Raw genomic sequence first — 16,354 nt, forward strand, 5'->3', positions numbered from 1 at the left:
AAAATAACGGAAGTGTTAAGAGCATGGTAAACCCAGGTGCTTCAGGCACAGAATGGGAGGTAGGGATCATGGTGTGCCTCTACAACTATAAGATTCACTCAGAAAGCCCTGGAATCGTTTTCTGTCTCCTTCTTCGGACATACATACATACATGTAGTATGACAATACAGGCTACCCTCTGGTCAGGCTACACACCATCATCCTTACCCAAATTAGCTGATCCTTTCCCACGATCGCTCTGCCCCCCAGGCATGGCTGAGAAGCTCACGTTGTAGTTGGGTCGGTTCTGGGGAGACGAGTGGGGAATGCCGGTCTGTGGCTTAGACTGTGTCTGCTGCCAGCTATAGCCACCTCCCTGCTGCCACCCTCCCCCCATGGGCTGGGGAGATGCTTTCTGCGGCGAGCTGAGAGGTGGAAATCCTCCACCCAATCCAGTTGGCGTGGTGGGTTTGCTGGCAAATGAAGAACTACCTAGGGAAACAAAAAGAGAGACAGAGAGGAATGCTATTTTGAGTAGCCTCTAATTCCTGTGTCCCAAGTTACTGTTTTCAGTGACTTTAGTGGAAATGACCTTGACTGATAGCACCATTAACCTTCCTAATAGTTAAAGAAACTGCAGGTATATATTTCCTTTAATCCCCACAGTGACATTTTTAGGTATGTATTAATAGCCCCATCATTTTCTTCAGATAAACAAACGGCAGTTCAGAGCAGTTAAGTGATTTTTTTTTAAGTCACACAACCAACAAGTGGCAGAACTGGGACATGAATCCAAGTCTTTGACTCCAAGCCTGAAGAGCCCTGGCTTTTCCCACTGTGCCATCTCTTCTCTCCTTCCCACCTTCTAAGCACATTCGGTTTTTTCACTGGAAGAAAAACTACCAAATGACAAGAACAGAGAATAAAGCAAAATACGTTCACTCACTAAGGTACTACTTACATGTCAATGATTAAGGTTAATAATTATTTATTATAAGTACAAACGTGGTTAGTGCCCAGGAGTAAACAAAGATGTTTTTGAAATTTCACAAGTAGGTTTCAATTTCACACTTCTTGCATTTCATTGCAGGAGAGTAAACACAGCCAACACTATGACAACTTTGAACCAGGCAAAGGATCTTACTCAAGCTTTACAAAAATGATTATTAGTTTGTGCCGGGAATTTAAGTAGAATTCTGATTCCACAATCTCCTAACTTTTAAGAACTTGCTGCATACATGTTGGGCTGTTTCCAAAATACAAAGACCAGCCATGGCTTGTGTTTAAAGAGGTAAAATGAGAAATTGAAATGTGGTGATCTCTAGGAACGCTTTCATGCACCAAACCCAAAGTAACAGTGGTAATAAAATAACTATAATTTGTGCACAAAATACGTTTGTGTATATTACTGCTTTCAATCTATACAACACTCTTAAGGAGGTAGGCAGTACTATTGATCCCACTTTATTTTTTTTATATTTTTAATCCATAAATATTTATTTTTAAATTTATTTTTATTTTAAATTTAATTAATATATAGTGTATTATTAATTTCATAGGTAGAATTTAGTGATTCTTCAGTTGCATATAACCAGTGCTCATTCCATCAAGTGTCTTCCTAATGCCCATCCCCCAGGTACCCCATCCCCTACCCAGCTCCTCTCCAGCAACCTTCAGTTTGTTTCCTATATTTAAGAGTCTCTTATGATTTGTTGCCCACTCTGATTTTGTCTTATTTTTCCTTCCCTTCCCCTATGTTCATCTGATTTGTTTCTTAAATTGCATATATGAGTGAAATCATATGATATTTGTCTTTCTCTGACTGACTCATTTCGCTTAGCATAATACCCTTTAGTTCCATCCACATCATTGCAAATGGCAAGATTTCATTCTTTTTGATGGTTGAGTAATACTCCATTGTGTATGTGTGTGTGTGTGTGTGTATATATATATATATATATATACACACATATATATATATATACCACATCTTCTTTATCCATTCATCTGTTGATGGACATCTGGACTCTTCCCATAGTTTGGCTATTGTGGACATTTTGCTGCTATAAACATTGGGATGCATGTGCCCCTTCAAATCACTGTTTGTATCCTTTGGATTAATACCTAATAGTGCAATTTCTGGATCATGGGGTAGTTCTATTTTTAACTTTTTGAGGAACCTCCATACTGTCTTTTTTTTAAGATTTTATTTATTTATTTGACAGAGACAGACACACAGAGAGAGGGAACATAGGCAAAGGGAGTAAGAGAGGGAGAAGCAGGCTTCCGGTAGAGCAGAGAGCCTGATGTGGGGCTCGATCCCAGGACCCTGGGATCATGACCTGAGCCGAAGGGAGACGCTTAACGACTGAGTCACCCAGGCACCCCTCCATACTGTCTTCTAGAGTGGCTGCACCAGTTTGTATTCCCACTAACAGTGTAAAAGGGTTCCCCTTTCTCCACATCCTTGCCAACATCTGTTGCTTCATGAATTGTTAATTTTAGCCATTCTGACCTGTATCTCATTGTGGTTTTGATTTGTATTTCCCTGATGCCAAGTGATGTTGAGCATTTTTTCATGTTGACCCCACTTTAAAAATTTGGATTTAAATCCAAATATCAGAGAGGTTTCCTGACATGCTTATGATCACACAGTTAGTTAACGGTGCTGGGACTTGACTATAGGCATCCTACCTCCAAATGTCATGCTTATTTGCTGCACCCATAATCCCTAATTCCTCCCCAAATCTCTGAACCTGTTACTACAATTTATCCCTTACTGTCTCTTCTCTCTATAGATCTTCCCCTTTATTCTCATCTAGGACTCCTTCCTTCTCCACTGGGAATGCTGCATTATGGACACTGTGACTTGGAGTCAATCTGAGTTTGAGTCTCAGCTTTATCACCCATTCACACACGCATATACTCATTCATCCATCCACCCATCCATTCATTCATCAGTATTTATAGGGCATCTGTGTGCCATCTACTGTGCTGGGCACTGGGAACACAGCATTGGGAATATGATCTACAGAAAATCCTTGCTCTCCTGAAGCTCAGTGAAAACCTTCCCCTCATGGAGCCTCAGTTTCCTCATTTGTAAAACCAGAACTACATCTATATCATAGGTATACCATAAAGACACAAAGACTTTATGAAAATATTTCACAAACCCTGAATTAAGCAAATTAGGAGGCATTATATATTATAATATGATGCAAGTTCATATGCCCAGTATACACTGGTACATCATAAGGACTCATGGCATTGCCCCCTGTCAGTGTGTAACTCAGAGCATGAAGCCTCTTTCATGAGCCCCTAGGCCCACCTGCCAACAGCACATCAACATACACCTTAGGCTGGGTATTCATTCTGCACTGGGATTTCATTTTACAGTTTAAGGATGTTTACTATCTTCCTTCTGAATATATATATGTGTGCGTGAGTGTGTGTGTGTATACACACATATGTATATAATTTTAAAATTCAAAAAACATGGAAAAGCCTAAAAACTAAAAAAAAAGCTTCCATAGTCCATTGCACTGCCATTTATTCATTCATTTATAAAACACCATCCAGCATCTTTCACATGCTAGGCTGCTGACACAGTGGTGAAAAGGCGAATGCTGATACTGCTCTCAAGAGGCTCATCAACATTGCAGGATTTTCTGATGCTTACTCTTCCAGAATATTCCTACCCATGTTCAGAAATTTAATTTTTAATGCTACTGAAGCTGGGAACTGGCAAAAATGCAAAGCAGCAGCTAAACCCAGAGGCCACTGCTATCCTCATTAAAAGCTAAAGCAGTGGTTATCAGCCTTGGTTGTGCATTATAATCACCTGGGGAGCTTTTAAAACTCCCTATACTCAGGCCACAGCCAGACCAATTAGATCAGAATGTCTATGGGAGGAACTAAGGCATTAGTGTTCACATCAGAATTGTTGAATGTGAAAATACCTTTTGGAGAAGGACACTGTCTTTTGTCTTTTCTGAAATGCAGCTATGTAATTTAGAAGTTTCATTTTAATCCTTAAAGCATTTGCCATGGTGTCAAAAATTCTGGCTTGTAGCCCTTGCTTATACACCTGTTCACTGTGTGGCTTCAGGAAAGTCATTTAAATTTCCTAAATTATGTGACTTGAAAAATGAAGAAATTTAGGAAACCAGTTTTCCCAGCAGTTGTAAGAATTACTATCTTTCAAAACTGACAAAGAACTCCTGAACTCCTCCCAGCAGGTTTGTTGTTGTAGTGATATGGATATAGCTATTCTGAAATTATTTTTGTTGTAGGACAGTTAGTGTTGTTGAGATCCAGGGCAATGGAAGACACATATGTAGAATAGGGCAAGGCATGGAAGATCCCTGTGGTACTGGATGGGATTTTATATATAGTTATACCCACTCATCTCCTCTCTCTAGCTCCTGAAAGACAGCAATGACACCCACTCCAGTACCAATGAACACACTTGGAACACAGAACTTGGTTTCCAAATGCGATTTCTACAAAAAGGAATAAGGATTCCTTGGAGAATGACTGATTTTAGGACTGGGGAACAAATATTTCAAGACAAGCCTGGAGCATCTTGTTGGGCCATAAAGAAAGAAGGTTCTCAAAAACTGATGGACACAAGTGATAAGGACATAGGAGCCAGAAAAAAGGGGTTTTCACAAACCAAACCAAATCTGAGATGTGACTATTACAGAAAGTAATGACAGTAATGAATCAAAAAGGAATCTATTAGTCCATTCTGATGAGAGACAGAGAGAGAGAGAGAAAGAAAAAGAGATTCTTTTTACACTTGAATGCCAATTAATATACACAAAAAGAAGGGCAGAATCAGAAAATCACAATTTTGCAACCATCATAGTAATAACTGCTTCAGGCAAGAATCATTAATGACTGCTAAAGCCAGTAGCTAAATCAGATGGAGAACAGGATATTCTCACATAAGGTAGTCTCAAATTATCTCCAGATTACTCATCAATTACAAAGGGAAAAAATGGTAATTTTGTAATGAAGAAACCTGGCAGACACCCTCTAAAGCAAGTGATCAAAGTTAACATCAAACCCAAATTGAGACTTTCTCAACTGGGCCTCTATCCTTCAAGGATCAATGTCATGAAAAGCAAAAAAAAAAGACAAAGGAATGATTCCAGATTAAAGGTTTCTAAAAGGACATGACAACTAAATGCAGAATGTGATGCTGGGTTTTTAAAAAGAACTTTCTATAAAGATCACCTCTTCAAAGAGGCCTTTCCTAACCACTTAATACCTAAAATAACACCCCAGGCCATCCATCACTCACATGCTCTCTGCTTTTTTTTTTTTTTTTTTAGTGCTTAAGATGGGGCTTATGAGTGTGGGCTCCAGAGCTTCAGGGTGTTGAAACCATGGGACTTGGGTGTGTTACTTAATCGTTTGTGCCCCGGTTTCCTCATCTGCAAAATGAGGATACCAGTCCCAATACTTCAAAAGATTGAGATTAAATGAAATGATACACGTAAAACTCTTAAAATACCATTGTTATTTTTTATTATTTGACACCATATTATATATTTATTCATTTACTATTTCTTTCCCCTTCTAGAATACAGGCTTTAGGAAGGCAGGAATTTTGTTTTGGTTTTGTTTGTTTAGTTGGTTTTTATTAAGACAATGTTAGCACACAGAGGGCACTTAGTAAATAGTTGGGGAATGGATAAAAAATGAACAGTGAATAAGATTTTAAACATTTTTTAATTTTTTAAAGTTTTTTTTTTATTTATTCATTTGCGAGAGAGACAGAGAACAGCAGGGGGAGAGGCAGAGGGAGAAGAAGAAGCAGACTCCCTGCTGAGCAAGGAGCCCGATGTGGGACTCGATCCCAGGACCCTGGGATCATGACCTGAGCCAAAGGCAGACGCTTAACCACCTGAGCCACCCAGGCGCCCAGTGAATAAGATTTTATTTGAAGTAGAATTTCATCTGATGTTATTGTTTTAAAATTTGAAATGTATATTAAGAAGGAAAAAAGAAAGAAAGGAAAATGACTTTGAGAGTTCTTAAAAGAAAAAAAATTCTAACAGGTGTATGATGGAAGGTAGATTCTGACGCAATTACTGGCAAAAATGGAGTCATGCTCTCATTCCCTACAGACAATTTAGCTCTCAAGCTTCAGAAGGGCTCTGAAGAGAACCTAAACTATCAGCATGGCCAATTCAAAGCTCTGTGTCAGGGATACCCTATCCTTATTTAACTCCGCACTGCCCAGAGGAAGAAGGAAAAAGGAGAAAGAAAAGGTTTCATGACATACTAGTCGAACGAATTGTTCCTTGAAAAAAACGTTTCCTTGGTGAAATTGTTTGAGAACCCTGCAACCTGTATCCTTTTGGGGAACATCACCATGAACAGTTATGCTCAGAAGTTTTTACAATAATCAAAGTCCACTAAACTTAGTGCTTCCAAAATTACTTCCCCATGAAACACTTATCTTGCAACAATGATTAACATATGATGGAAAACATTTTGAAAATACTATACAGAGTCTATTTTCCGTATGGAATCTTACAAACTGACCAGAGAGCACTGTAGTCAGTGGACAGAAGACACAGGATGCCAACATGAGGATCTCAGGGGTACCATCACAGGAAGCCCTGTGCATGGTGGGCCCCATATGGCACAAATCTATCTAGCCAGCCTCATTTTTCAGCATTGTCCTACATGTTCATTACCTTTGCTGCAGCCAAACTCTGTTATCAGGTGCTCCTGAAGGTTCTGACTGTACTCATATTACTAATCCAAAATTAGACACTGGAGAAATGGTTTACTAGGGGTTAATTCCAACCCAGTATTTGAAGCTTGTTTTCTTTTTTTAAAAGCCCATCTCAGATTTTAGAGTATTGCTTAAGAACCCATACTATTTTAGGTCCCAGGTAACACCAGAGATTTGGATGTAAGGCTTTGTAGCCAAAGTAAATGCTACTTATATCTTAACCTGCTGAGTTCATACCTAGTGTCCCAAGGTCAGCAAAAGGATCCAGAGTCTGTGGTTTGTTTTGATGGGTGGGTGTGCCATGCGAGGATCCCGTTGGGCTGGTGGCAGCTGACTTGCTTCCCACTCCAAAACTTCCTGAAAAGGAAATAAAATCATTGAAAATGAGTTAGTTGTCCAAGGCTGAATTCTGAAATTCAGAAATCCAGAGCTACCGCTCATCTTGCTCTGAAGGCAAATTAGGACAGGGTTTGCAAATATGTTAGAAGTTGTTAGACCTTATTTCTCTGACTTAAGTGAAGAGTGGCCTGGAGCAGGGACAGGGAACAGAGAAGGCATATGTCATTTCTGGCCATCACTGGAAACTATTATGTCCAGTGTTCACCTCTCATATCACCTGACTTCATTCTTTCCTATGGGGTTTGTAGTCAGGCCTGGATCTGAATTCTGGCTCTGCTACTTCCTAGCTGAGTAATTTGGCATATTGCTTAACTTCTCTGAACTTCAAAATTTTCTCATTGGTTAAATAATGAAATAGCAACTGCTTCAAAAAGTTGCTGTGAGATAAGCATATAGTGTGTGTGTGTGTGTGTGTGTGTGTATGAGTGTGTGTGTTAACTTGCACAGCACTGGAAATGCAATCATACAAGATGGCTCTCAAGAAATACCATATTAGCCATGAGAAAGAGAATTTATTTATTACAGACAAATTCAACACTAAAATCCTTTGTTAAGAAAGAAGACTATTTAGATTATTCAGTACCTACTCTATGCCAGAAAATTTCATATAAGCTATTTCACTTGAACTTGTACAACTGTGTGGGACAAGAATTATGAACCCTATTTTACAGATTATAAAATGGAGGTTCAGGCTTATAAAAAATCCAAGTGCTTCTAAGTGGTTGAGTTAGCTATATACCCAGATTCGTCTAATTCTATTGTCACGACAGACATTCAGCAAATGAAACTGAGAATAGTTAAATAGTGTATAAAACACACTACTATCTTGTCATCAAAGGTAAAAAGCTCCACCAGAAGGTGAGTGTTTAGGAAATTACATAGGTGAGCTATAATACTCTGCAAGTACTCATGACAGCTCAGGGGAAGGATTATGCTTTAGCAATTAGCTAAATGTGCACAAAAATAACCTGTTGACTTTTACCTGGTTTGGTATGCCAATCCCAACCTCCTGAAACATCTGGCTGAATGTTCACAGCAGGTGTACTAGAAGCTGCAAATAGGAAGATGAAAAAGAATCACAACAAAATAGCTGAGAACCTACTTTCCTGAGTTCACACAGAAAAATGCTGTCCCTTCCATGAAGCCTGCAGGCCCTGCCAAGGTCCCAAGTGATTCATCTCTGCCTCTGAGCTCTCCCAATATTCTGCACACTGATATTTTTGTGCCTTCATCTATGGTTACTTACATGATAGTTGGTAGAACCCATATACTGTTTGTTTCTCTTCCTTCTTTGGCTTACCTATATTTTACTTCCATCCACACTTTGAGTTATAACTGTGCATATGTCTGTCTCCATTAAATTGTTAGTTCCTTGAAGGCAAGAACTATCTTATTCATCTTTGTGTGTCCTACCTCTACCTTTAACACAAAGTCAGTGGCCAATAAGAAAAGGTAAAAAGAAACTTAAACTCCATTTGCCTTAAGTTGGTATTATAAGTGTATGAGAACCATGATTGGCTTAGAACTGAAATTTTGTTTTCTCTTCTGCTGTGACTGAATGGAGAATGATGAGTCAATCAGAGCATGTATTGAGCACTAACTATATATATCATCTACCATGCCAATGTCACAGTTCATTATCACTCAAAACTAACTTACTGCAGTTTCAAGAGAGACCATTCTGACTCCTCTCAAAATTCCAAATGTAGAATTTAAAAGAAATGTTCAGCTACAGAGAATCAGGTATATTAGAGGAATATACCTTGGTAGAGTAAGCTTTTTCTGAATCTATAAAATCTAAATAAGAAACAAGAGACCATAAGAAAGAACTTCTTTTTAAGGCACCTGTAGGTTCTGTCCCTAAAATCAGTGAGTAAAATGCAAACATTAAACTTACATGGTAAATAGCATTAAACACACACATGTGCGCGCGCGCGCACACACACACACACACACACACACACACCCCACCACCACCAAAGAAAACATCAAAGCACCAAAATTAGCATTACCAAGGTTTGCGTTTGCCTGTTTTGTTTGCTTAGTACCAACCGAGACATCTTGTACTTTCCCATCATTAAGTTAAAAAGAACATGCCCTTATCAGTCATAATAGTTCTTTCCTATTTCTCTTCTACCACAGTAACCCATGAAAACTGTGGTGGAAATTAGACAATTTTGCTAACATTTGCTGTTTGATTTCCTTTAAACTCTGATCTTAGTCTTATATCCAACTAGGATGTAGAAATAGGTGTTAGAACTTCAATTTTATTACTAATCAACCCACAAATCCTTATGACCACCCACCATATGTAAGGCACCGTACTATGGAACAGAGAACTAAAAGACATTGTCTAGCCTCAAGAAAGGTAAAATCTGTTGAAGATATAGGAATATACAGATGAAAAGGTAATCATCTAGTATTTTCAATCTCTATTTTGCCTTTTATTATGGTTATTTAGTTTTTCTTCCAACACTATGCCCCAAGTGATTGTTGTCTTCAGAGTAGATGTTCAATAAATATCTGTAGAACTCAAAGGCACTATTTCTTGATTTCCAGAAGAGATTGGTGATGCCTTGTAGAAGTCAGAGATGGGCAATCAGAGCTCCCAATCTGACATGTCAGTCTGACCTATATATTATCCTGTATGAAGATGATGTAACTGACCCACTAACAGTGGAATTATTGTTTTTCCAGCAAGGATAGTGGAAAATTCTTTTCAGTCACTGGCATGACAGAGGTCAAAATAGCGACAAAACAAAGGGGTGCTAACTGGCTGAGAGTGGGTGATAAGCATCTTCTAACTAATTCACAAGCACCAGAGAACTGAGTCCAGAATTGCCATGCTGAACTATTAACATACATACCCATGGGACACAAAAGATAGTACTCTTATGAAAACTATAAGTTCAAAGTATTAAAGTTGGGGAAAATATATAACCTTATTAACACTATCACTATTCACCAAAGAGACTTAGGAAAAAATGATTTAATTCATTTTATATCTACATACTGTATGGGAAGACAGATGGATAATACCTACTATGTGCCCATAATTCTTCTAGACACTAGGGAAGCATTAATGAACAAAACAAACAAAACTCCCTGCTTTTGTGAGCTCATATTCTTGTGGGGAGAGATGGACAAAGAAAAAGAAACATAACACATGAATAAATTATTGAGTATATTGGAAGTTGATAAATACGATGAAACAAAAATCTACAGTAGGGGCACGGAGATGAGTTGTGATATGAAATGGAGCAGTTGGAGTAGACCCCACTGAGAAGGTACCAGTTGAGCAGAGATCAAAGGAGCTGAAGGAGTTAGTCAAGCCAATGCCTTGGGAAGAGGGGACAGCCAGCACAACAGTAAGAGGTCAGTATGGCTAGAACGGAGAGAGCAGGAGGGGGAGGACATGAGGTCACAGCACTGGGGGGCGAGAGCACATAGGGCCATGTAGGCCATTTCGATGACTCTCTCCCTCTCCCTCTTCCCTGCCCCAATCCCCGCTCACACACACACACTCCCTCTCTAAAATACATACATACATACATACATACATACATAAATAAAATCTTTTATAAATAAATTAATTAATTAAAATACGTTCTTACCATGCACTGTAGGTGAAGGACTTCTTGTAGGCTGAAGAAAGGGGTCACTGGAAGCACTGGACGTGGTCAGAAAAGAACCCAGCAAATCCTGACCTGATGGTTTAGAAGGTGCTCCAAACGGGTCAAAGGCGGCACCTAGACAACAGAAGGAAAAATGTGTTTCTTTGTCCTGTGAGTTCATTCATTAAATTAATATTGAAGAGTTGTCACTATGGCCAGGTCTTAGGCCAAATATTTGAAACACTGGGATGAAGCCTGCCTCCCGGGCTGCTCCACACGCCCATCCTATCCTTAAAACTTCCCCCAGGGCCAACAATGGAACCTGAGGATTCCTGACTGCACAGGAACAATCCCATCTTTATGGACAAAGGAGGACTGTAGATTTATCTGCTGGATGATACATAAACACCATCAATGAGGGCCTCATGGGCCCTCTAGAAATGACCCGCAAAACCATGCTGGGACCAAAGAAAATGCTCCATGAACAACCTGGGCTCATACTGAATATACTAGTGGACAAATACCAGGTAGGGGAGCTCTGCAATCAAGGTAAGCAGTAGAAAACCCCACTGATCAGGTTTTATTTAATTTTGTTTCGTGTTTTTCATGGTCTCTGGCTCACTTGAAAGTTAGAAAGAGGAGAAAATGAGTGTTGCTATGTCACTCAAATGCTTTCTCAAATAACTTGCTAGAAACCGGATGCAGATAAGTGAGGAAAAGTTTGTGAATGTACTAAAAAGACTAGAACAAAGCAAGCAGCTGAGGCCTCCAGCAACAATACAGTAAAACCAATATTGTATCGTTTCTCAGGGCTTACATTGCCTTTCATAAAAAGTATGTCAGCTGCTTCTCAGTCTCTCCCTGCCAGATAGTAGTATTACCTTCACTCCACAGACAACGAAATGGAGGTTTCAGAGAGCCAAGTCAATCAATATATTTAGGCTCAATTTCATTATCTATAACCTGGGGCACAGATTTAACTCATGTCTCAAAGATCCCTTGTAGCTCTGACCCTAGAACGTAACTATCTGCATTAGACTGTGATGAATTAAATCACTGAAAGTCACGCAAGGTGTGTGGCCTTGAAACCTGACTGAGTACTATGGTATTTTAGACCCTGCAGATTTTTTTTCCTGACAGATCTTTTATTCACTTTGGTGAGTAAGAACTAGAAAAGAGGAAGTCAAATAGATAGGAAACAGCCTGGGACTCAGGGCACCTGGGTACCACCATGGCTCCATCAATAACTAATGTAGGAGCTTAAGCCTCAACACCCCCATTCCATGATTTTAAGACTCACTCTTACACCAAACGCCTCCAGTTGAACAACTCTAAATCAAGACCACCCCCAGAGCCCTCTGAGAACTGAAGGATTAGCTTGGGAAAGCAAGTTTCCATAGGTTACCATGGGAGTGGAGAGTTGAAACATTTCTCTTTACTCTTCCTAACGTGATGTCATCTTGGTTGATGGTGAGGGTAAGAAGGGGCAGCTAAAACGCTGACCCAGCTACAGCATCTTGCAAATTTCAAAGCATTGTGGATGACCGGTCATAGGTCGGGTCTATAGCAGTGAGCAAAGGGAAGCCGGACCACATGGGCAACAACTGCTCAGTTACAGTCCGTGGTGGTGCTGGCCTAAGTCCCTTAAATGCATCCTGAGCCAATGAAGTACTTCTCTGCATAACCAAAGTGCATTCAGAAAATCACAATTCCAGGAAGACATTACAGGAAAACTAAGAGAGAGCTCTCAAGTCCACTGGCTCAGTTTTGGACCCTGGCCCCGCCAATAACAAGCTGTATAAATGTACACTACTAATTTGACCCTAAGCCTCCATTTCCTTAACTCTAAAAATAGGGACAATAATAGCACCTAATTACCAGGTTTTTATAATAATTGAATCCATGTTTAGTGTGAAATTTCATGTTAGGCAAAGAGTGAGTACCCCAAGATTATTAGCTGTTATTATTAGTAATAATTCATCAGTCTACATCTCCAAGGAAAAGTCACTAAAGCAGCTCCGGGACTGAAGCTTTGGGAAAAAAAAAAAAAACAACAACAACACAAAAACAAAGAAAGGATGAAGAGCTCAAGCATTCACTCTTACACTGTCCTACCAAAATGGACAACATTTCCATTTCCTCTTGTGTTCTCCATTTAACAGAAGATAGAGACCTCTGAGAGCCTTTCAGGGAGACCAGAAAAGTCTGCTTACAAGGAAAGCTCAATTTTGCCTGCTTGGCCCCAAGGTTACAATTCAAAACTGAGTACAGTGCAACATGGAAAACATTACCTTCTCCCACTCTTAGGGTTGGAGACGCAGACGTGGAGGTGGCAGATCGGCGTGGTGTCGACTGGGCGGACGCAGGTCCACTTGGATGAAACATGTCTTCTACCCCTGACTGGCCAGGCTGGGCAGGCCCAGCTGCACCTCCACCCCCAAACAGGTCACTCAGTAGTTCAGAATTGGTGGGAGGTGCCACTGGCGGAGAGAAGTTCTTACTCACTGCAGACCCTTCTAGGCCCAGAAGGTCCACATCCTCGGGGGGTGGAGGAGCAGCGGACCCCTGCTGCTTTTTGCTGGGCTTTTTAGCTCCATGATGTTTGTCACCACTCACGTTGCCATGTGGACTGGAAAGGGTCAGAAGTTCATCATCCGACTGCTCACTTTCTGGATTCACTAGGGCAGCATGGTCCTCCTCACAGAATGATTTTTCTGATTTCTGATCTAAGGAAGGCAGAGGTGCCCATAATTAGTTAGTTACTGGCCACAGCATTACTGATTTTTGTGAGTGAAGTCAGTCCATTACTCCAGAAAGAGAAAGGAGCAGCCCTGAGCAAACAATGCTTTCAGACCCTTACCGATGGAAAACCTGATGTATTTCTCAAATCATTCAATCACCCTTTGTTGAGCATCTGAGAGGCAGGATAGCATAATGGGGACGAGCAGAAACTTTGGAACCAGACAGGCTGGGTCTGAATCCCACCTCGACTACTTACTGGTTCTGTGACATTGAGAAAGTTACTTTACTTCTCCTCTGTGCCTTGGTTTCCTCCTCAGCAAAATGGGGGTAACAAAGAGTACCTAACTCTGCTGGCTACTGTAAGGATTACATAAGATGACAGAGAGAAAGTGTTCAGACCAATATTATGTAGTACTTAAGTGTTTACGAGTATGATTATGATTATTATCTTCCAGGTGCTATTGCTAGGTGCTTTGGGAAAAAAACCTGTTATTTCCTAATCCTTTGCTGATTCCTCTCACTGTCTTTTCTTTTCCAGGCCTGCGGCCAAAAGCAAGTCCTTCCTCCCACAGTCTGGAGTGGAAGCAAGCCACACACACCTAACAAGTGAATGGACGGAGAGGCTCCACTCAGGATGGTCCTTAGACCCTTTCAGCATCAGATGGGCAGCAAGGAAGAGGCCCGTTCTGGAGAAGGGATGGAGAGGCTGATGAGTGACTTTCCAGGCCCTCCTTGAGACAGATCCTCCAAGGAAACTTCGTTATTTAATGTCAACTAGACCCACATTCCAAATCAAGTACAGATTGACATCCCTAATCCCCAATTCTGAAATGCAAAAAACTACGAAATGGGAAATGTTTCCCTAAGTTTGGAACAAATTCAGCTGGTGGAAAAATCTGACCAGAACTGACATGAAAGTATTTATAATCTTCATTTATCTCACCCAGTGTGATTCTTTTTATGTTTCAATGCAGAAACATGAATATGTTCCATTACAAGTTGTCTGAGATGCCATTGGGGATGCTAAGTAATATACAATTTATGTACCATATCACCTTTCTGAAAGTCAAAAACTTTTGCAATTCCTAAATGCTTCTGGTTCTGTGAGGTTCAGATAAGAAATGTGCATTTGTGCTAAAACCTATTTCAGACCCTAACAGGAATGATTTCTAAATTACTTACTATAATGTCAATGGAGAAGGAAAAGTGAAGTTTCATTAAAAGCCCTTATGTGAGGAAGGTAAGATGGTAGGGGACTTGTTACTGTGGGAACTGGGAAGTCTACCTGCTGCTAGATTTCGCTGGGCTTTTCCAATTTTTTTTAATGTTATTGGTTCCACTTCTCAGTAGGAAATTCTGAAAGTAAGGCTTTTAATTCAAAGGAATTCTGTGAGCTTTTTTTGTCACCAAACATGGAAAACTCCATAGGCAATGGGAATACCATCTTATGTTCACTTAGTGAAGAAAGGTCAATCAAGAGAATTTTATCCAGAGCATTTCCAAAGCTATTTTCCTACCCCTTTCTTAGAGAAAGTTCTTGCGATTCAATTCTGCATTGAATCTTGCAGTTAACCTCAGCAAACGCTACAGCAAGGAGGCAAATGTGTATGGACAGAATGCCAATGCCAGTCTACCAATGGCAGCGGTCTGAAGTGTTATGTTGGAAAGATTCTAAAAACATCTCCAGGTTTGGCAGAAAAGGATACTGTGACTGAGCCCAATTTCTGCCATGGCTGTTAAAAGCACGTAGCAGAGACATATGGGTGAAGCGTGTGCCTTTTCTGCACCGGAGGAAGCTTAGATCCACCCTGTTGGTGGTGAGAGCCCTCTGGGGGAAATGCCAGACTTTATATTTTCAGAACATGTACTCGAGGGCATTCGTGTGTCAGCAGCATAAAGGGAAATCCTAGAAAATATCACGCTTATTTGTAAATCCAGGAAAGATGTGATCCAAAACACAGCATAGAGAGAAAAGGTAGAATCCGGCTGAAAATGGTTTTCTACATCAGTCTAAGAGTACCTACCCATGGAGTTGAAAGTAGGGAAGTAATTTCAAATCGCCTGATTTGAAAAAAGGAATGAGCAGGGAGGGTGTGAAATAAGGAGGAACAAGGATGACTTCAAGTGTTGCTGTCTTTGAGGCTGCTTCGAGGACAAACCATGTTTACAGAAGAACCATGTAACTTAAGTATCTAACCACGTAACTCAGAGAAATGCCTGGAAGTACCTTGCCAACAGAGAGAGGAAAAGAAGCCACCTTGCCCAAAATGCCTGGGGTTGTCTGGAGGGATGTCTATTGGAGCCTGTCCTGCAAGACAGAAGGCCATGCAACATCAGTGAAACACAGTAAAGAAGTCAAAGTGATACATAACACAGAGGCTTTGCCCTGAAAACAAAACCACCAGGGGACTCATACCTCCTAAGACCAGAGTATCCTGATGCTCCTGGTGAGACGAGAAGAGGATGCTAGGATTGACATCTTTTGTGCAGTAATGTTCCCATGGTGGGGTTAAGTCTATCACTTTGTCGTGGGGCTGTAGTTCTACATCCAGAGTCACCTGAAATAGCTGAGGATATTTTTCTGGTACATCACATGCATCCAACTCAGGTCTACATAGGAATTTAAAAGAAGAAGATCGGTGAAAAACAATGGGATCAGAATGATGTTCAGCACAGAAACCATTGTAGGTTGACTCAGATTAACCCTGAGACTCATTCCTCGAGAAAAAGCAGTCACTAACCAGTTAAGTTACTTTACTGTTCTGAGCCTGTTTTCCTCATCTAGAGGAAAGAGGAGAATAATGGCTACTCAAAGAATTTGGATACTACCACTTGTGAAAGCATTCTAGAAGGACGGCTGATAGAT

At 40.4% G+C, this 16,354-nt stretch overlaps 1 protein-coding gene across 6 annotated transcripts in view; it reads right to left on the minus strand.

Moving 5' to 3' along the window:
• DNAJC6 (DnaJ heat shock protein family (Hsp40) member C6) overlaps positions 1-16,354 on the minus strand; it is a 141,322-nt gene that overhangs the window by 15,139 nt on the left and 109,829 nt on the right. For all 6 annotated transcript variants that reach the window (XM_073896604.1, XM_025871902.2, XM_073896605.1 and 3 more), the window contains 7 exons: positions 15,905-16,098; positions 15,716-15,796; positions 13,038-13,472; positions 10,747-10,881; positions 8,115-8,183; positions 6,971-7,090; positions 208-471 (listed from right to left, as the gene is read on the minus strand). In XM_073896604.1, the coding sequence (XP_073752705.1) occupies positions 208-471; positions 6,971-7,090; positions 8,115-8,183; positions 10,747-10,881; positions 13,038-13,472; positions 15,716-15,796; positions 15,905-16,098 (1,298 nt within the window). The remainder of the gene's footprint in view (positions 1-207; positions 472-6,970; positions 7,091-8,114; positions 8,184-10,746; positions 10,882-13,037; positions 13,473-15,715; positions 15,797-15,904; positions 16,099-16,354) is intronic.

The sequence above is a fragment of the Callorhinus ursinus genome, unplaced genomic scaffold, assembly GCF_003265705.2.
Source record: "Callorhinus ursinus isolate GAN/ISIS: 27379988/994484 unplaced genomic scaffold, GSC_fseal_2.0 scaffold9, whole genome shotgun sequence".
Lineage (NCBI taxonomy): Eukaryota > Metazoa > Chordata > Mammalia > Carnivora > Otariidae > Callorhinus > Callorhinus ursinus.